Source organism: Dinoponera quadriceps, unplaced genomic scaffold (genome assembly GCF_001313825.1).
Source record: "Dinoponera quadriceps isolate SergipeBrazil2010 unplaced genomic scaffold, ASM131382v1 scaffold1270, whole genome shotgun sequence".
NCBI classification, from domain to species: Eukaryota; Metazoa; Arthropoda; class Insecta; order Hymenoptera; family Formicidae; genus Dinoponera; species Dinoponera quadriceps.
The window spans coordinates 495,064-517,457 of record NW_014555716.1 but is presented as its reverse complement, the minus strand read 5'-3'; the positions used below and the strand labels follow the sequence as shown (position 1 = coordinate 517,457).

The following is a 22,394-nucleotide window of genomic DNA, read 5'->3' as shown; positions in this document are numbered from 1 at the left end:
CCCCCCCGCCCCTCCCATCGTCTTTTTCTTCTTCTCTTCACCTCCTTCTCGTCCTCTTTTTCTTCTTCTCCCCCCTCCCCTCCCCCTCGTCGCTGTGTTCCTCTTCTCCCCTTAGTCCGCGTGTCCTCTACCCTACCCACGCTATGCTTTTTCATGCTTGGCCAACGACGAGGAACCGAGGAGGCTATCGAGATTACGTACACCTCGAGTGTACACACCATCGGCCTAGCGCACCTCTCTCGGCCGCTCTCTTTTTCCTCGCTGCGTGACGCCGTGAAATCTCATCGCGTGGAATTGCTCAAGTTTTAGAGAACGAGGCATATATATATATATATATAAATGGAAGAGAGAAGGATTGATGAAGCGATTTTCGCTGGGCATCCTTCACATATAACCAACTTGAACTAACTTTAACTAACGAATTACTGAATGTTCCAGCGGACAGATTTTAAGGACACATAGGAGTTAACATATAAAAAAAAATTCTCCACATATGTAAAAGATCCACGAAGAGAGAAAAGCTCACCGATAGTCTCTATTACACGAATATCAATCACAGCGTGCCTGTTTCTATTAATTTCTCCCCGCCTCCCCCGCCGATGCAACCTCCCTCGAGACATCCTACTCGCGACTTCCTCTCGCCGTTGTCCGTTGTCTCAAGCTCGAGCCTAACCACCGAGCGTTTCCTAAGTTACTCCGCAGGACGACTTCCTTTTTTGCGCGCAGCTAATCGCGCGTTTCCTGCGCGCTTTATCTTTCGCACTCGCGGCATCTTCAAGACCGACCTCTTGTCTCGTCGTTCACGCGGTCGCAGGGGGGCTGACGATCGAGACGGAAAGTTATTTTTCCATCGAGAAAGAGAGAGGACGCGCGAGCAGAGTGGAGAGCTTCGTGTTCGTGAAACAAGAGGAGGTGGAAAGAAGAAAAGGCGGAGAGAGGCGGCACGTGGACACGCATAAACACGCGTTTGCGTGCTCGAGAGCGCGCGCTCGAGGGAGAAAGAGAGCGGCCTGGGCTGCAACGCGTCCCAAAGATGAATTAGCGCACCCGTGCTAAGACACCGTCTCAACGGGGCACGTCACCACGGCCGTCACACTCTCGGGTCTCTCCCCGGTGGCGTTGCAATGTTGAGCACGCGCGAGCACGAACGAACGAACGGGCGGACGAACGCGTGCCTATCCAGCCGCGATGGAGAAATTTAATTATCGAGGCAGGCATCTAACAGGGGGGGAGGGGGGAGGGGGCGAAATAGCGACGACGCATCACAGGGGAGACATTCGATGGCGCTGATAGCCTCGGAGGCGCCTCGTTAATTAAATATAGAAATTCTAATTAATGAGAGAACCGTAAACGAGCGAACGCGGGGTGAGTGTACACGGCGGTCGTTGAACCGCGTCGCGAAACACGCGAGAAAGAAAAAAGGAGGAAAGAAAGAAAGCAAACGCGGTTATAGGCGGGGCTCTGCTGCTGGATGATGCGCGTGGATCGGCTCGAGGGTGACGAAATTCTCCCTCCGATCGTTTTCGCGGGGGGTCGATGTTCAGTCACACCGATACATCGTTATGTGTGTGCGTGTGTGTATGCACGCACACGCGCAAACAGGTACGTTGTACGTGTCGCGTTGCTTTCGCGCGTCGCGATATAAAATATACTTTCGAGTGTTGTTACACCGCACACGTCCCCCCCTTCCCTTGCCGACGCGTATCGGCGTATCGTGAGGTATCAAGCAGGCGCGAATCTTCGCGACACGCCGCGTCGCGCTGTAATCGAGAGCTTCTGCCGCGCATCGGAATCACTAAGGCGGATTTCGATCGATAAGGCTAAAATAGCTCGCAGATTACACGTATTATCCTCTTAATAGCCGCACGCTGGTATCCGCCGCTGAAAAAGGCAAGGAGGCCCTTCCTCTTCTTCTCCAGGCCGAGAGTCCTCGCTCGCTTCCACCGTCGACTCCTGGCGGAGAAATCGGCCGCGAGCGGCCGGCCGGTCGGTCGTTGAACCGCGACGCGAACCTCCCCCTCTCGTGCACGGGGGAGGAAAACAGACAGTGAAAAAGAGACGGGCGGTCAGCGTGCGAGCGAGAGAACGGAGAAAGGGAGCGCGAAGATTGACGAGGGGGGGCGAGAAAGGAAGAAACACGGGAAAAAGCACGAAATGAGAAAAACGAGACGCGTGTGTGCACTTACTGTGGGCGTAGTGTGCGGCCGCGGGGTGGTGCGCCGTCGGTCCGGCGTGGGGGTAGTAACCCCTGTAGTCGCTGGGGTTGCCGACTACCCCGGCCACCCCGGCACCCCCCGAAGGCGGCTCCAGCGACCTAGGCGGCTCGTACCACCGAGTGGTGGTCGACTCGCTGCTCATGTCCATCTTGCCCGAGATCTCGGTGCGTCGTCGCTCGTGGAAGAAGAGCGGGGCGGAGGGGGGTAGAGAAAGAGAGGGACGGAAGGAGGGCGGAATAAAAGAGGAAGAACGCGGGAAGGCAGGGGAAGAGATTAGGACCGCTGCCAAAAGCGCCTCTCTTCCGGGAGCGTCGTCGTCCTCGCGACGCCCAACGGGATCATAGGTAATCCTGGTCTGATCGCCGGATCACGAGAGGTAACTTCTTCTTCTTCTTCTGCCTCCGCCCTGCAACAAACACGTCGAAAACGACGACGGTTAGTTCGGTTGGGTTCCACACGGACTTTCTGAGCGAGCGCTATACTGAGAAGAAGGGGTGTGTTTGTGGCCGTACGGAAAAGTGGAATCAGTTGTCCATATAATACAACGGATAATTTATTTACCGTATCTAGTTTGTTTTCCTCAGCTGTGGAAGCTGAAAACTTGAAGTAAAGGGACCGAACGAATCAGCTAAATTAAGTAATTTCAGTTGTATTATATAGACAGCTAATTTTTATCCGTGCGAGGGCTAGTTTTTCTTTCTTTTTCATTCTTCTTTCCCGGCCGGCGTTCACAGTCAGATCCGATGTTTAAGATTTAATGTTAATGTTAATGTTTCGTCTTAAGCTCATTTTCAGACACATTGTACCTAATGATCCGTACAATATCTGAAGATGAGCTCAAGACGATCTCAAGTTCAAGATCCGATTGTGAATACCGGTCTATAATTGCTATAATTGCATCGCGAAATAATTCTAGTCGGAAACCTGTTTCGTTGCGGTAAACGCTATTTTGTAACATCTTGCGTACACATATATAATTTTCGTCACTACTTGGTCGTTAGAATAACAAGAGAATACGATTAGCTTGAAAAACTGACTATAACGCGCAATGAGATCAACAATCTCCCCCTCCCAGTATACGAACAATCACGCCTCGTTCCTTATCATCGAGCCGTCTAACGCGCGCGCGCGTACACACACACACACATACACACAAAGAGGAACATCGAGGAGGCGACCGGCGAATCAAGGAAGACCGTCGTTCTCGAGGCTGACGATGCGTAGAACGCACTTCGCGCGGTAATGACACGCACGACCGTCAGGACGCCATATCCGGCGAGAGCCTAAACTCTCCCGACGACGCGCTCGTATCTCTTCAACGTATTACACCAACTTGTAAAATAGTTACGAGACCACCTTACGCGGCAGACAGATGTTACATGCAAACGCGGAACGGAGAAGTTAATTGGAGCGTTTAGACCGATCCACGCGATCCCACGACGACGACGACGTTCGCCGCGCGTGTGTATGTGCGTACGATGCACGAGGCTGTGGCGGCACGCTGGGAAAATTTCCTGGCCGACTTTATTAGCGATAAATAATTTTCGCCATTTGCATAGGCTCGTTACGCGCTAGACACGGCGCGCTTTAATTACATCACCCACCAGGAGTACCGCGAGTACGCTCGCGCACGCGGGGACCCCCCCCCCCCCCCTTTAATAAGACGCTGTCCGATCTGAAAGTCATTACGCTTCACGTGCGCGCGCATTAATTAATCGATCAATAGCTGCGCTCGTGCACGTCGTCGTCCGTCACGACACCGATACGTCATTTCGACAAAGTCGTCGTCGACGGCTTTTCACGTTCTCTCCAATTCTGAACGCGATCTCTTTCCTACTCCGCGCGCGACTTTGTTGCAGCGAACGACTCTTTGCGGCGACAGACAGGCCGCGCTCCGGTTTAACGCATCTCCTCCTTTTATCCTCGCCCGGCTTCCCGATGTATCGGAGGCTCGCGAGAGGAGAAGGACGGCGCGCGTCATGATCCGGCGGGCACGCACGAGTAAATTAATACCGAGCTGGGAACACGAGACGCTTCAATGATTCTTTCATCCCGGCGCGCAACACTCCGCATAATACGCCGGCTGTTTTTCAGCCGTCCCTCTTCCCCGCGAAAACGCAGGACGACGGCGAAGAGGAGCAGCCCCGGTCGGCTCTCTCGCGCGCGATCGATCCGCGAACGAAACGATGTGACGTTCCCGTTTCTCTCCTTCCTTCTCGTGCGTGCAGATGTTATACACACGCGCGTGTCATCGTCGTTTCGCTCGATAACCGGGAAGTAAATCGGGAGCGAGGGGAAAATAAAAAAGGAAACGGATCGTGTCACACTGCGGATCACCTTTCTCTCGCGCGAAATCGCGAGAATTCCTTCATTTTCGCGCCGAGTTCGCGTAGAAATGAGAGATTTAACGAAGTCGTAAAACGAAGGAGACGACTTTATTCTCTTCGGGCCACACAGAATATCTTCGGACATCGCGGCGTGAACTTCTCTGAATTTCGGGCATCACGGACATTCTTGCTTTTCCTTTCCGATTTCAGCGAGACTTCTTCGCGTGGGGACGAAGCGTTCGCGTAACGCATTTGTGTCGGAAAAGCACAGAGGAGGCGCACGAGAAGATGAGACTTACCCACAACGGAAGGAAAAGCTGCGAGAATCCCGATAATCGCTCGGCGAGATCTAATTTCGTCTTGATCAGTGCTTTAGTGCGAGCATACTGAATACTGATCGACAATGATCAAGTGCTCGAAATGATTTATCAATCAGTGGGCGATCAAGGTCATCAGTGACGTAACCGGGACAAATCGGTGGTTCGCGATCGCCCAATCCGAGCGGAGAAGCGCGCGAGGGAGAGACACGGATTCTTATCAAGATATATATATATATATATATATATAGAGAGAGAGAGAGAGAGAGAGAGAGAGAGAGACTCGTTTTCGAAAATATCTGGTGGCTATCGCGCGCGTTTCGAAGAGATCGCGAGGTTTCGCCGATGGCGATTTTTGCATCGCTAAGAGCTGAAAACGCCTCGCGCCGATACTCGCGCGTGTACGCTTTACGTGCGCTGGAAAAAATATTTTTCTCGCAAAACCGGTTGCACATACGGCGGTAACAGGTTTCGTTTTCAGCCGTAAAAGTAATGGTAAATCTTTCGGCGCGAGAGAGAAGCGACGTGTGTTCGGTGCGTTTCGAACGGGACGACAAACAGATTCGACGGGGAATATTTTATCCGCCCGTTTCGCTCCTCCCCCTTTCCCTCCTTGGCTTCTCTTTTTTTTCCTTTTCAGTTATTCACTTCATGCTAACGGCCAAGTCGTAAAAATTACTCGCCCGGAGCAAATAAAGCACTCGAAAACAATGGTTGATAAGATACACACGAAAAACGCGGCCGATAAGGCCGATAACCGCGAATTGCGACACGCATATCCGATTAAATTTGATTATCATGCTCCATCGAAGAGATTTTTCCTGTTGTTATTTTTAATGTATTATGCATTGCACGGGATATGTGCGTGTGTTATAACGTCATTCTCTCTCTTTCTCTCTCTCTCTCTTACGTAGACATTCGTTGCATCACGCGATAACGCAGAGAGACCAATAACGTTAACGCGTGCACGCGCGCTATCGTTTCCGACCGATCTCGCAGAATTGCCGGAATTTTTCCGATTCCGCTCCGTCACTCCTTCGGCGGAACGCGCGCGCACCTGAGTTTCGCGTACAGGAAAGTTCGTTGTAATTAGTCAGGACGAAATAAAAATATCGACGACGTGAGCACGGGCGCCTTGTCGCGCCGGTCGATCGAGACGCGGTTATCGCCGAAAAAGCGTCGGCAACGATAATCGCGCGCGGGCCCCGATCGATCACAGATATATCGAAAAATTTGAACAGATCAATCATACTGTATCGCGCAGCACGATCGCAAGACGAGCCGCGCGCGATTACTTTTCACACACCGCCGAGGATATCTCTCACGATCGGGAATAATATTTTTTTCGGCAATATAAATCACGCCGCTCTTTATTTTTTTATCGTCGCCCGCGCGCGAATTCGAGCTATTAAAGCGTGCTCGAGATATTTACCATCCCGCGGACACACGCGTATATTTCCCGTAGCGCGCGCGCGCGTTTCGAGGGTTTACGAATTTACTAATATACGTAAAAACTAGTCTCGCATCTGTGGAGCGCACGAAAAACGTTTCGTCGCGTTTCGCGCATCGATCATTTCTTTTCCCTCTCCTCTTTAACCTCTTTTCTCTCTCTCTCTCTCTCTCTCTCTCTCTCTCTCTTCCCCGATTTGCATCTGCGCCTTTTTATCCCGCGGGGAAAACCTTACGACGAGCGTGCATCTCTCTCTCTCTCTCTCTCTTGCGCAATTTCAGCGGCCGAAAGTTGGGACCGGCTACGTAATTCCGTAATCTAAAAGAGGAGACACACTCGATCCCAGCAGATAATCTAAATCGAGCGTTTGACCGATATATTCTCTCGATAGATCACCCACACGCACACACAGATCGCGAGCCGGATCTCACCAATCTGACAATCACGATAACGAACACCCCTGGGCTAGATAACCGCCACGAATGTGCGTCCGGTAGACTTTAAACCGAACGGAAGATTACGCGACGGCTCAAGGAGACCGGCGCGAAAACGAAGCACGATCGAAAAATAATTCGGCGCCGCTGGAAGATTCGACGGGCGTTCTCAACGACGAAGACGAGGCGCGCTCGGCTCGTTTCCTAGGTCGACGTCGCGTTACGTGTCGCGCATGTTACACACGACCGGCGACCGTGAAGAGGTGAAACAGGTTCGGGGAAATTGGAGCGCGTCCGAAGAAATAATTACGGTCGATAAGCGGTCTGTATTATTTAAACACGCTCGCGTACATTGTGATAAAGGTGATTTCACGGGGGATCTCATCGCGGAAGGCAAGAGTGATAGCACGATGATCGACGCGACGGGTTTTCGCCGGTACTTTTTCCTCCTGGTATCGCGACTCATCGGAAACCACGTCGTGATAATAATTAAGCGCGCATGAGAGTTGGCATTTCTCTTTCTCTCTCTCTCTCTCTCTCTCTTTCGTTTTATGTTTCTCTACTCTAATTTTTCTCAATTTTGCTCCTTCTGTACTTTACGTTCGAGGGAGACGAGGAGATATTATTCCAAAGTGCGTAATGATTAAAGCTGTTTACCTATCAATCCATTTGCTTATTCTAAAAATTGCTCGATTTAAAGTAACACTTGATATTTCTTTTCACACGTTTGACAAAAATTCGGTAGCATTTGTACGCGCTTAAACTCGCTGAGATACCTGTTTAGTTGACTCGAACAAAATTCCTGTTGAGATGTAAACAAATGTTTCGTTTGCGAGGACGAAAATTTGATTCTCCGAAATCAAACCTTTGGTTCAGAGAACTAGACGTTGATTCTCGCAACCGAAACATTTGTCCATATTCAAACAAGAATTTTGCTCGAGTCAACAAAATTTCTCAATACGCTCGATCTCCTCCGGTTGCCGAGATTTTGTTTTTTTCTTCGAGTCCCCAGAAAAGTAATTGAATCGTCGTGAAGCGGCGATTCTAACGAATCTTATCTGCCTGGGATTACGTCACTGTGTCCGCTCTCTCGACGAAACTCCATCGGCGCGCGCTTCTCGATCACGTATCGCGGCTAATCTTATCGAGAAATTCGTTAATCTCGTCAAACTTCTCGAGAGCGGCGGCCGCTCGTTGCCGTCGCGCGACACACACGACGACCGCTATGTCGCTCGAAATCAAACGACGGCGGCGACCTCGACAGAGAGAGAGAGAGAGAGAGAGAGCACGAGGGGATCGAGTAAAAATCGGGTTCGGTGACAACGACGAGCCACGCACAAATTTCCATATGTAAGCTCGGGAATGTCCGGTGTGCTCTCGCCAGCTTGAAGCGGAAAGCGAGCTGTGCTGGATGCACCGGGCGAAAGTCGACATGCGAGAGAGCCGGCGTAAACTTCGACATTCCCGAGTTGAGAACGTGCGCGCGCGGGAGTCGGGGGAACAGGAGAGCAAATTTACCGGCGACGATCGACTCTACGGAGGATCGAGACTGCTAGGCGCTACGGGCGTGCTCCGATCCCGAGGCGTTTCAGCGTATCGGAACTAAAACAAGCGGCCTGACCTTGTGTGACTCGTGGATAAAGGGACGTGCACGAAAGAACTGATAGAAACGCGCGCGAGCGCACGAACCGACTCGCAGGATGTGATAAAACGACGTCGGTCGTTCTATTGCAAATGCATCGGGGATCATTTCGACGCGAGAAGCACATTTCTCGATTACCGCCACCCCCCTCGAAATACCCGCGATTTAGGTACGACGGCTCGCGCGTCCTCTACGTCGAGAAGCGACGTGCGCGTCTCACACGCACACGTCTCACGCGAGAAAACATTCCGAGCGGCGATGCGATATTATTGGGAGTCCGTCCGAGAGAGCCGAACGATCGGATTTAACCGGCGAGGAACACGGTTTCTAATGGCGAGAGTCCCGATATAGAGTAACCCAAACCGAATACCTCTTCTCTCTCTACCTCTCTCAGGGCGCATCACACTCGGGCGCCGTGGAAACCGCCACGGGGGTGAAAAGAATAGAAGCATCGGCCCGTGACACGCGCTGTCACGGCTATGGGGAAATGAGAGGCGAGAGGCGTCAGAGCCGCCGTCGCTCCCCGGCGGGTGTAAATTCGTCAAAGCGGATCCACGCCGATCCTTTCGATCGACGAGAACGACGGCAAGCTCTCTCTCGAGAGAGAGAGAGAGTTCCATGCCGATGGATCGGGAACGAAACAATCGCGAGTCGCCGAGAGTCGCCGGTAACGCGATACCGCCGGGGCACACGGGAATGAGAAAAAAACAAGTTTCGAAGGTCGAAAGGACATTGGCCGGCGAAGTGACACACACTCGGGACGGAGTGACCGAGTGACACGCTCAAGGCCGGAGCGGATTTTGAAACGGGCGGCGAAAGGATCCGCGGGGCGAGCCGTTTGCTTATGAAAGCGAGCGGAGGAACGCGCGCAAAACGCGACGGCAGCGAAGAACGTCGATGGTCTTTGTCGGCACGTCCGTCGCGTTCAAACTAGAGTTCCGCGCGGGCGAGATTATCGTAAACCGAATCGTTCATCTGTTTATCGACGCTGGCAACTGAAACGTCCATAAAAGATCGTCCACGATAGTCGTAAAGTACGCATCACGACGTAAGCTGATTGACCGGTCGCAGTCAATTATTCTTGGACTGTAAGAATCCAATTGGTCAATTAGCTTACCGCTTACATCTTACTGCATACTTCACGGCTGTTGTGGACGGCCGTTAATTCTTTCGCTACGGCGCGCTCCAACAAAAAAATGCTCGCTGTGTGCGGCACAGCATTCAGACCGCGTTCATTTTAGGCACTCACGCGCTGTAAGCGTTATTCTATTCTCCTTCGGCGTGTAATGAACAATCGAGAGAGAATGACGTTTACGGTGCGTGAGTAGTCTTAATTTTGACACTGTGAGGCGGAGTATGAGGAAAATTCGGACTTCCTCATTCTAATTCTGAGCGAAAGATTCAAACGAGGCGCAGTACATACACAGCGTCCGCGAATGACGAGCGATTTTCCACGATGTATATACATGGAGTATGTAATTGAAAAGCAACTTTTCAGCATATATTCCGTCGTATATAGCGCGCGCTCGCGAGAAGGTTAGAATATTCCGTTGGACTGAATATCAGGCAATTTTTATCGGATCAAGTAGGGTCACACCGGCGAACTCAGGAGCCAAAGATTCAGACAAACTCAGAAGTTGATAGATTTAAAATGTAAAAAATCGTCAATAGAATTAAGTCAGTAGAATATCGTAGATCTGATTTATTTTCACGATGTGATCTAGTCGACTAATAAAAAATTCAACGAGTAATAAAGATACAGATGTGGGTGGACGAGTTAGATAAATGGCATGTAAATTAGAACGAGATAAGCTTTAGGAATAATCTGAGAGGTAAAAAAATAAGGAAAAATAGAAATCACAGCTTACATTCGCAGAACTCCAGTTGTGGAACATGTTTCCCCCCCCCCCCGTGACGCATTAAGACGGGACATCTCGCTATCTACGATATTTCTCGAATCGGGAGCTACATTTGAAATACATTGCCACGTCAATCAGCGCGAGCGAGATTCGTAGGAAAAAAAATGAAAATGCAGAAACGGCCGCTCCCTATACTTGCAAATTGCCAATTACGCGTCGTGTGCCGCCGGCCGACGTTCACCCTCGTTTCGCATTGGGAGAAGGATCTCGGAAAGACACCCCACCGTCTTTTCGCCCTACAAGGACGAAAGAGGAAAGAGGATTTATCCCCTTGTGGTTTCCCGTGATCTGGGACAGACCAAAGAGAGCAGGAAGAAACGAATTCTGAGCTACACGTGAAAACATGGGCGCCGTCGGCAGCCCTGATCGCGAGCGCGTTCAAAACTTCTTCTGAAACGCGGAAGCTGTTCGCTCGAATAATTAATTGAAGAGGCCGAGTGGAACATTTCAGGTTTTACGTCGGCTCTCGAGTTTACACGTGGATTATCCTCAGCATAATCGTTAAGATCGGAAGCAATTGAACCTGCGTTGATTTCTCCGTTTTGAAGCGTCGAATTAAAAAGCGAGTTAAGTACGATGCGACGACGCCTGCTCTTGAAGGAAAGCCACCAGCGACGATTATTACACCATAACTTGTTTTCCGACGAGAGATTAAAGGCGGCTATGCAGGCGGAGTTTTATCGCCGATGCGAATGCATAACACGACTAATGCAAGTTCTAACGACGACGATGTCGGAAACGATCGCCCGATAAGTCGCCGCCGCGTTATGAATACGCGCGCACCGAACAGCCGAGCGAATATTCGCGGTGATAAAAAAAAAAGCCGCTCGCGCACATCACATCCGGCGAGCCCCGCGGCGAATTTTACGACGGCGGAATCGAAATCTCGCGAGATTTTTATCGAGGGAGAAGGAGAGACAGAAGCCCTGCGACGCTGGAAATTTTACGAGAGTAAGAAACGGCGGATTCCCTTTCCGGTTTACGTCGCGCTGGGTGTATTCGGGGGCGAAAAATGGAGGAAAAGAATCGACCCGTTCGTGAGTCTCGCGTTTATCGTGTTTGTCGCACAGTTTTTCGATTTCCGAATAAATTCGAACGACAGAATTGCGCGACGACAAGACACCGTCGGCGCGATTCGAGAGTTCTCCCGTGACTCGCACGTCCCACTTGAACCTCGCGCTCAATTTGTCAACACGATATTTCCCATTGACGATACGTCGTCCCTTTCGGCAGACTGCACAAAATGCACAACGGTCGTCTGGATGATCCTGCGCGACGGTGTATTATTTTTACAATCCCGACGGTCGAGAAGCTCGAGAATTCCCAATGCGAGAGGACTCGAGCTTTCCAAGAGACAATACCCTCCGTGTAAAAGAAAATTGTCCGGTTCCGGCGCGAATAGTATTATTAGACGCGAGACAGCTCCCGCTGGGTCGGTAGTGAAGCATCGGAAAAAGAATCGAATCGTAGAGAAGAACGCTCAGCTATTGATTGGCCATCGGCCCGTCTACCTGTGTGTCGTACCGTCGGAAACCGTTTTGACTATCCGGCTTTCGTTCACGCTCTCGCGTCGGCTGTACAGCTGCATTTCACTTATCGCCGCGAGTGCTCGCAAAGTGAGAGATCGTGTAACCATCCACAAGCGATTTATCAGCCGCGGAATCGAGAAGAAGCGCGAGATCCGCGTCCTTTTCGGCCAACCGAAGGACGCGCGAAGACGATCGGACGATAATCGCCGCGCCTTACGGCCAGAGGGGCCTCAACCGGGGAGCACCGCAATTTGTGATTCACGTTACCTGCCGGGACCGATCCTCAGAAATGCGAACTTCACGTCGCGCACGGGAGTCGACTCCGCGAACGTTCGGAAGCGAGCATGCCGTGTGTGGTCGGTCACAAAAAAGCAACACTTTTTTCCCGCTGAATTTCGCAACGCATCTCATATCCAAACGTCTCTCTTTGAGGTTACTAAAAAAACATATTCTCCTACCGAATACAGGACGCGCGCCTAAACTGATGAAAAAGAGTACCGCAACTTTTTTACGACTGACCATACGGTCGGATGGAAGGTTGCAGCACTATTACCTCGGCGAACTTCAGAGCGTGGCCGGTATCCGACAGGAAAGTTTATCTTCCAGAAGGAACAAGTTCTCTCATTGGACACACGAGTGGGTCGGGAAACTGACCGAGATAGAGCTGCAAACCTTCAGCTACTAATTTTATGATATCTCTCTTTCTCTCTCCATCTCTGTAGTAACAAATGTATCCACATATCCGTCTCCTACATTCATTTCCGAGCCCGCGTTAATTCGCAACATCCCCCGAGTGGCGTCGTTAGAACGCGAGTGCTCCGCGGCGGCAACTCGTCTACCGTCTAACATTCCCCCGCGATTTCGAAACACCGTTCGCGCGTCGCGATTGGCCAGACCTGCGATCGTCCGCGCGGCCGTTGGCAGTGCTTCGCGGCAAAAATTCGAGGGAAGACCCGTGCGGATTAACTCGAGGAAGAGGGACGAGAGGGAGGGGAAGCGAGATGACATATGCCCGCGAGCGTTGCCAAGACGCTCGGGAAAGCACGGAAAAGGAAAAACAGCTCGAACGGCACTGCTGCGATACGATCGGGAAATGAGAGCACAATCGCCGGACCTAACCTGCCCTGTGCGCTTACCTTATCTCCGGCGGCAATCCCCGGCTGATAACGCGACGACTAGTTTGTGTACGCGGAGGTGGGGGATATCGTTATCACTAAGGTAGCACCAACACACTGCACCGTACACACACATAGCACATCGTGGCGTTTCGCTCCGAAACTGGCGGACGGCTGCTGGGTTAGGTGACTGAATGAGTGAGCGAGAGGGCAGGCGCGGGTGGGGGAGAGCGACAAGCGGGCCAGATTGACAGGACTTTCGCCGCTTCTCTCTATCTCTTTCTATCTCTCCTCTCCCGGTGTCTCCCCGCGATCACCTGCGATCCCACACGTCCGGATGGTATCGTCCGAGAAAACCGAGGCGCGCACACGACGTTCGTTGCGAGCCCGACGACGACGTCGCAAGATTGTCCTGTGTCACTGGTACACGGCGGATACGCGCGGACACACGCTTTCATCCGCGCTTTATCCTGCCCGTTCCTTCGTCCGCCGTCGCGAGCAACACGCGAAGAGATTCGCTCGGCGGTTCTCCGCGAGAGTCTCCCCTCGGCTTTCTTCTCCGTTCACGTATCTCTCGCCTCTCCGCCGCGACGCCACGAGAGGGAACGAGAGATGAGGGGAAACCGAGGAAGCAGAGAGATACGGGGCGCTTGAGAGAGTCCTTGTTGAGGTTTTTGAAAACGCGCGCGCGCGCGCGAACCCGAGTCGATGCGACTTACGTGGCACCCGGCGCGGAACTAAGCGGACGAAAACACAGCGCCGCTCGAGCCCCCACGTTCGAGCGCGCTCGGCCGCCTCCGCCGCGGCTCGGCCGAGCTCGGCGGCGAACGACGACGCCCACCGACTCGCGGCCCAACCTACTCACGGGCGTAACTGCCCCCCACTGCCCCCACAGGCGACGTAGGTGAAGCTACCCTGGCGCAGCTGCCGCCGCCGACGTTGCTGCCGCCACCGACGACACGTATGTACTCTGCTGTACCGTTCCTACGACGACGACGTTGTTGCCGCTGTCAGCGCCGAAATCAAGGAGAAAAAGCGCGTTTCCTCGGCGGAGGCGAACGGGAAGGTGGTGCGAGCCGCGCGCGCTAAGTTCACGGCGCAACTGGTCGTCGAGCGGCGCGTCGTGCGGTCGTGAGTCCGTCGTGAGCGCGCGATCGGACAAAGTGGACGACGATCGATGGTGGTTATCGGAATTTTTAGGCGACCGCCGTGTCGTCGCCGTCGTGGGACGCGGATTCTATTGGCCGAGTGAATATTTATGAGACAGGCGGCGCCCCGCTCAGGCGTAATTTCTTTCGGGCATCGAGAGAGCCCACTTCGCTCATTTATCTTGTCCGGAGAAAGGGTGAGAGATTACTGGTCTTACGACGGCCCGAGTACTTCTGCGGGAGTGCCTGTCTCTCTCGTGGGAGGAGGGAACTTATTATATCGCACGGCCGCATTGTCGACCCGCCGCGTATGAAAGGACGAAAGAAGCGGGAGGAAGGAGAGGTGGAATTCGCCCACCTTTTGCGGAAATAATCGATCGCTGGGAAATAGACGAGGCGCGTCTAGCCGCCGATTTCGGGTGAACGCGCGCCCGTCCAGCACGCGGGACGCGCCGCGCGCGAGCGGAAAATTCAATGTTCCCCAAGCGGATTTAATGCAGTCCTCACCGATTGGCAGATACCGCGGCTCAACGGTGCCAAATCGTTCCATCAGGACGCACACGCACGATACATTTCTATAGCCTACTTTGAATATATTGCAGCGGGCTGCAGCTGCAGCGAGCCGGCGCTATTTGCGTCGGCAATTTATCAACGCGCCGGCCAATCGAAAATCTAACGTATCATCATTCGCGTGGCGCGCAACGACGAATGAAATTATCGCGGATCATTTTTGCGGCTCGTTCTACGCGCGTGTGCGGATGAAAAGCCGCGGATACCCGATTTCGCGCGCGCGGTTCTCTCGAAAATTCCTTGGCGCGGCACTCCGCGATGATACGAGCGATTCTAGCACTCGGTGTCGCAACGGCGGATGTTTGGCTCGAACTTAAAGCGGATGCCGCGACGATAACAATAAAATAATTATGCGCAATCACATAATGAGAGAGGAATATTCTTTAGTTGCGCGATGAGATGGAATACAAATTTGCATACCATTCGACGTTCCGATTGGAAATACGAATTTGCTTCCGCGACGATGGAATACAGATTCGCCCTTCAATTTCGAACGAAGTTATTCACTCGGCGAGATTCGGAACGGAGAATTCGCTCTGCAAACGTGAGAAGTCACTCGGCTCTTCGAGCGGAGTTCCAAGGCGTTTCGAGGGATTTCGATACCTCGCGAGCGTCGTCATCTGCAGGATCCGGGACGACCTGTATTAACTCATTACTCTCTCCACCTTGCGCGCCAATTCTTCCGAACGTTACAAATCCGCGAACGGGTTACGCCCTTAACCCCCCGGAGGCCGCGACAATTCGCTCCTTCGTATCTCGAAGCACGATACCGGTCCGCTTGACGACGGAACGACGAGAGGAAAGGAGAGATCAGGGCCCGATCGCGTAAAACCCGGTTATCTAGATCGCAGCACGAGCCGGCACAAGAGGTGTTGAATAATTCCGTCGGATCGGCCAGGGTCCCCGCGCGATGAAAGAGACGCCTTCCGCGATCCGACCGCCGATCCGAATTTAGATCGGATCGGGGAAAACGAGAGCCCGCGCGCGAGCCACGTGCCCCGCTCGCGAAGATTACCGGCTAGATACGTGTATACGTTGCTGTACACACGTACGGGGATACCGCACACACATACTCGCGTTATACGGTCGCGAGCGCGATCGAGCGAGCGGGACCGATCTTGATGCCGGCGGCCTATCTAGATGAGATACCGCGATTAAGATACACGCCCTCCGAAATCCGAAGTCTGAAATCCGAGCGAGATGCGACGACGATCTACCGTGTTACAGGTTGCCCCAGGTCGTGCGATCCGATAGCGCCGGTGACTTTCAGGCGGCGCCGTTCCCTCTCGCGCGCTGCTTCCACTCTAATTGCAGCCGGATGCCTTCAATCTTCTTGTTTACGTCGCGCCGGTGCTTTCCGCGTCGAGTGTGTTTTACGCGACGATTCTCCGAGCAGCCTGTGGAAACGACGCGAATATGCGCGGATTACGCGCGATACATCAGCGGCTTTTCCGAATCCGAATGGATAACCGAGACTTTCGGCGCAACGAACGACGAGTCACGTTGATTGCTTCGCCCGGGCGTTGTTTTCCGCTCGGCGCGACGAGACGCGAGCGCTTGGGAAATTTTGCAAAACGACCAATTACCGCACGACGTACTCTCGCGTGAGGCAACGCGAGGAGGCTATGTAGGTTGCGGGTGATTGTTGTGCGAACCTGTGAATCTAATCGATCTACCATCGACCGCCGTTGCGCAGTTGACGTTGCTCGTATATGAAAGTCTCCTCGCGCGTCCCCTCTCTCTCTCTCTCTCTCTTTCTCTTACTGTTGTAAAATTAAAAATCTCGAAGAAGATCGCGTCGATATCGTCAGTCTCGACGACGTTCATCCGGGAGTGAAAGAGAGAGAGAGAGAGAGACAAAAAAGGTACGAGCGCGCGTTCGATTAAGCGGAAGCGAAATAACGCAATCAACATTTTCTGATGGCAGATAAAAGCGCGCGAGAGCGAGCGAGAGAGCGCGCCGTGTACGAAACGCTTGCAATTTTTCGCGAGAATTCCTCTGCTATACGCGATCCGGCTTCGCGTCATCCGTGTTGTGTATACGACAGCGTGTGTGTGTGTGTGTGTGTATGTGCGCGCGCGCGTGCGTGCATACGTGCACTCGTGCGTGCGTGTGCGATGATACCGAGAAGGGGGGTTGGGGGCATCGTCGGCGCGGGGTGGGAGAAGCCACGGTGTGGGGTGGCGGCGTTGCCGGGTTGCCGGGTGGCTGGAGTACCCCGGCGGTGTACAACCGAACAATCTGTAGAAGCTTGTCCAGGACGAGAGAAGTCCGTAGATCAGCCAATCAGATAGGCAACCCCCTCTCGTCCATTGTCACAAAATGGCGGCCCTAAATCAGCCTGACTCCGCCTATTGCGCTCCCCCACCTGAAGCGCCTCTAGCGGCATGTCATGAAAAACTCCGCCTATCGATTCATTTTTACCGCTCTTGTTTCTCCGTCTCGCTCCCACCTTCCTTTCTTTCTCTCCCTCNCTCACTCTTCCCCCTCCCCTCCCTCCCTCCTTCCCGCCCTCCCTGCCGCCCGTCGTCGACTCGCGCTTTTGCTCGCGCTCCTTCCAGAGTCTCTCTCGCGCGCGTCTCTTTTTCTATCTCCCGCCTCCGCCGCCTCCACCACCGCCGCCGCAGCTGCCGCCACCGCCGCTTTCTCGCTTCCCCGGCTCTCTCGCGCGCTTCTACCTCGCCTCTCTTTAACAACCGGTCTCTCTGTTCCAACGCGCGCCATACGGAGCTACCGTGTCCATTCGCGTGTCTCCTCGTTACCGATCTCTCTCGCTGCCTATGACATGTCGCCGTTTCTCATCCTCTCTCTGTTTTCTTCCTCTCTTTTCTTTCGCCGACCGTCAACTCACTTTTCATGCCCGACAATGTTCCGGGTCGGGGAGAAAATTCGGCGACAATGGCGTGGCATCATGGAGGAAATTACTCGACGATCGGGTGCTACGGGAAACCATACGTAGGCTCGCTTCGCCGAGTCACCCGCGAGGTGACCTCCGGCACACGATGACGCGTGCTTTCACAAAGGATTAAGAAATGTAAAGAGGGAATCGATGGACGAAATAGACGAATCGTTTGTCACGATTCGTGACTCCCCTCCCTCCGTTTTACGTTTCAAAAATGCTACATCACCCCCGGGGAATCGATGCTCCCGAAACAAGTATAAGCAAAATCGGACGGGGTACGTGGTCCGCACGCAGGACCTCGATTCTTACCCGAGCCAAGGATCCTCGGTTGACCGATAAGCCTCGGTCTTCCGGGACTCCCCCGTGGCGAGAGCGCGCGGTCGGTCCACCCCTACGCGAATGTAATCCCCGGGTGTCGTCCCGATGCGCGAGAGACCGCGTTCGATGCCTCGCGCAGATATTTTTCTGTCCTGATTTTTATTCGGAAACGGGCGGGCGGAACGTAGGGAGCAGGAAAATAGTCATAAATTACGTAGCTACGTGAGTTTTCGAGCGACCGCGATATCGGTGCCTCGGACTCCGCCGCCGATTTATTATTCTCCGCTGAAAATACGTGCGGCGAGTACGGCCGGAAAGGAAGAAACCCCTTTTTGTTTCCCCCTCACTCCCCTCCCCCCACCTTCTCCCCGCTCGCTCTTCTTTCCGGAGGAAGCCCCCCGCGTCTTTCGCGGAACGTCGACCACCGTTCGCCGTGTGTGGGCCTGATTACGGCGTATCCGCGAAATTAATGCGACGTATTTCGTATGTCGATGCCTCGACACACGTACTACGCACACACACACACACACAGAGTGTGTACATTTTCCGACCGTGATCTCGTTCATACAGAGAATCGCCATTCCTCTTTCATTGACCGGCGTAACCGGCGATAAGAGACCTCGGATAAAGGACCCGCGTTCGGAAAAGTAAGTGAACACGAGGGTGCGCGTGTGTGTGTTTATACGTACATGTGTGTGAGTACGAGTGGCTCGGGGGCGGTAGGAAGCGGCGAAAATAGAGAGAGGGTGGAAAAGAGACGAAAAAAAGCACACGCTGAAGGAGAGACTGGAGAGCAGCGGCGGTTCTCCGGGGTCTCCTTCCAGATAATACGGGCCGCCGTTTCCACTTTTCGTTTTTCTTTTTACCGTTCCTCCTTTTTCCCTCCGCGACGTTGGCCTTCCTCCCCGAAAGTCAAATTCGCGCCGATAATAACTTTTTCCTGCGGGCCGGCTCCCGCCGTGGCCGCGGAAGTGAGGCTGCGGCACGGCTCCCCGGATAACGATGGATCGTGTTGTCGTCGATTATTCGGAGATCGCGAACGACGATAGACGTGATTTCCTGTCTACAAATCGCGATATATACGAGCCGATTTGTCTCTTCTTCGTGGAAATCCGACGGTCGTCTTAAAAATTCTACCGTGGACGGAGAAAAATAATTTAGGACAACAAATTTCACGTTGCAGCGAATAAATGAATATAGGAGGATGTTTCTGAAATATTGTCCAATTTGTTAGAAGTTGATTTCTCAGATAATTTTGTAAGGAAAAGTTCACACGAATATTCATTTCTTCATAAAATGACCAACTCAATTCACATGACGATAAACGAACTGAATACGTTTTGGTTGAAAGAAGCCGGACTTTCCGGTTCTAAGGATCAAATTTGGCTGGCAAAAGCCGGAAATTCTGTTTTCCTCAACGAAAACGCGTTTGGTTCGTTCATTGTCACGTTACTTCAATTAATATATTTCCTCGTGTACTTAAGGAACACCCTGTATATTTATTTGCCACGCAAAGCGTAAAATATGCCGTCCCTCTGAATTATTTTTCTTTCCGTATGATCGACATCGAACGCGAAGCGAGAAGACAGTAAATATCACTTCCGGACGCGTCGCGATCTCTCCGCGCGGAATATCCGTCGGGCAGCCAGTGGTTTAGAGAAAGTAGCCAATTTGAATGTTACAAATCTCGATGGCGCGGAAGTGGATTAATTAGCGCTTTGAACGCTCGCATTCAGCGTGCATTAACAACACGCGCGCACACGCGCAGCTCTCACGTACGTGCGCGGAGCACTAACAGAAGGGCGGAGTAATGACCGTTGTTAATGACTAAACGTCATTCGATGGCAGCGAAACTACACACGCGGGCGATCGGCCGGCCGCTAAATATAGCGGCTGCGTCGTGTTACTTTCCCCTTGCGGTTCTTCGCCGGTGAAATAGTAGGCTCGCGGCGAGTGCGCCGCGTGGGGAAGTCTTTCCGATTTCCCGAGTCGAAATTTTCGCTCCGCACTGTTCCCGCAAAGTCCGTTGCGCGTGAAGGATCAACGAGGAATCTCGAATTCTGCAACGCATTGTTCAATACATGTGTTAGAATGTTATGTTAATTACACAATTTGAATGTTGACATTCTCGCTTCATTTTGCCGTGTTTTAATTTTTCTCATTTTCCCGGCAACTCTCGAATCTTTTCCCGCTTTTCCAAAGATTCCGATCTGGCCCCGTTGCCATCAGGCTGCCGTTTCCACGCGTCAAAGTCCTTTTTCCAGAAATATCCTCGTCGAATACAAAATGTACCTGTTTACCTTACGGGACATAAGAACTGTCTTCCACAAACCCAAGCTGACCTGATCTGTCTACCTGCACTCATCTAACGTGTGTCCGCACTTCACGGTTCTAACATAATGCCTGCCGCGTCTTCAAACGAACCGCAGACATAAATATCGTAATTTAGCGACCGAGCGCCGAAAATAACAATTGACAATCTTCCTCTATTCTTTCGCGTTCCCGAGAGAGTCGTAAGATCTTTTATCTCTATCTGAACAGTCGTTGAATGTTTGTTTGTTTACTTATGTAAATTGATCTTCGGCAACACAGTTAAAGAATTGGCACGATTCGCAACAAATGCACTTTTCAAGCCGTATAAGTATAGTAAAGTGACGTATTTTCAATGCTTTTGTAAATTAATAATCCTTCTCTCTCTCTCTCTCTCTCTTATATATATATATATATATATACGCACACACGCATTATAACATTTCGATCAACATCGATATTCGATACGTATTGTTTATAAAGCATGTCAGACGATTCTTTAAACTGATTAAAAGAAACTTTCGGACAGAAATAAGTGCAACTTTCATGATATAAAAACGCCGAGTTGATAGAAGCATCGGAATGTTTTGACTGCCGATTAATATATAAGTCTACGCTTAAACGATCAAATCGAGGAAAAGATTTTCCGGAAACCTTTTACGAGATGTCAGGCACGCGCTATCGCGGCATTCATTTGCCAAATATCTGTTGGTATACCGTGAGTCCCGTTCGTGCTTCCGACACTTTGCCGCGGATTAGTACAGCTGACCACTTCACTAACAGGAGGGACCACAAATTTGGAAATAAAAGTATGTAAATGACAATTTACACGTATAAGAAGACAGGTCGGAAACAAATCCATGAATGCGGCGCCAACTCAGAAGCCAGATCAAATACAGGTATAAGAATTTAGGAAAAATGAGGGCATCCGATCTGAACTCTGTAAATTACACAATCTGCGCTAGGATTGGACACGGGTGTGTTAGAATTAGACATAATGACCGTCTCGATGCTAAGCCTATGAAAAGACGGCGAAGTTTAAGAAAAGGTTAGATGTAATAGCCACAAAATGTTCCAAGTCAGAGTTCACACCATCAACCATGTTGTTGTATAGTTGTATAGTTACAGTATTTATCTAGCACTTACTCTAAGCCTTCTTTTGATCATCGTTGTCAAAACACGATAACATGAAACGAGATAATTCATGGGTCGGCTGACAATGCCCGATTAGTGTAACACAAGGATTCCTCAGTTATCAGTTGACAATGTGTTAAGATGAATTACAACGGTATCAATGACTGACTATTGTGTAATGACATGCGATATACAGAAAGATTGTTAATAACATTGTATAACAACGAAAAAACAATGTTGGGTGCTCCTTCCTTTCTCTACCTGCCACACTCTTGCCGTTTTTCGCCTGTTATTTCCAACGTGTACCCGAATTTTGCGGGACGCGTCATTACGTCGAGGAATTCATTAACGACAACCGCATCGCGTCGAATCCGTTTCAGTCGATCTGTAATTCCGCATCGTAATTAGGATCCTGTCTCGCTTTCTGTCACGAATTGAGAATCGCTCAAGGCGGATTTCAATCAGCGTTTATTTATTTGTTTCGCGACGGGAAATACCGTCGGATAGGACGATAAGTTTTTCCGCATGGGCGAATTTATTTATCACGACCAGAGGGATGAATGGACATAAATTCCACGAGGATTTCGTGATTCGGGAACAGTTAATTAAAGAAGCCAAAATCGGCCGCTCCGCTCCCGCGTTCTCCTCCTCTTCCTCCTTCTCCTTCTCCACCTTCGGCCCGAAGTTCCTTACGACTCCGCTCGGAGGGAACTTTCCTACTTCTTTAGAAGTTCCTGGCAGATTTACCGTCTCCTAATAAATCGCTGGGGCGATTAGAATTAATGCCAGATTAATTCCAACGGCCTTGATAAATTCTTATCTCGCGACCGCTCGAGGAAAGAGCGGAGCTCCGGGCTAAGAATGTAGACTGCTCGGGTGAGACTCGATCTCGCGCGGATTTACTAATTTTTTGCGCGAACCAGCGCGACTCCCTTCCTCACGTTTCCCACGCTTTTACGTGTGTGTACCGCATACAAAAATTACGAAACCTTGCCGCACATAACGATGTTACTCGATTCAATGCTCAATGATCATAACGAGCGTCCTTCGCGATAATTATGA

General features: G+C 51.6%; 1 protein-coding gene across 1 annotated transcript in view; it reads right to left on the bottom strand.

Annotated features, from left to right (window-relative positions):
• LOC106745208 (GATA-binding factor C-like) overlaps nt 1–2,364 on the bottom strand; it is an 88,019-nt gene extending 85,655 nt beyond the window's left edge. The window contains exon 1 of the mRNA XM_014620576.1: nt 2,187–2,364. Coding sequence (XP_014476062.1) covers nt 2,187–2,364 — 178 coding nt within the window. The remainder of the gene's footprint in view (nt 1–2,186) is intronic.
• Nucleotides 2,365–22,394: the final 20,030 nt, after the last annotated feature.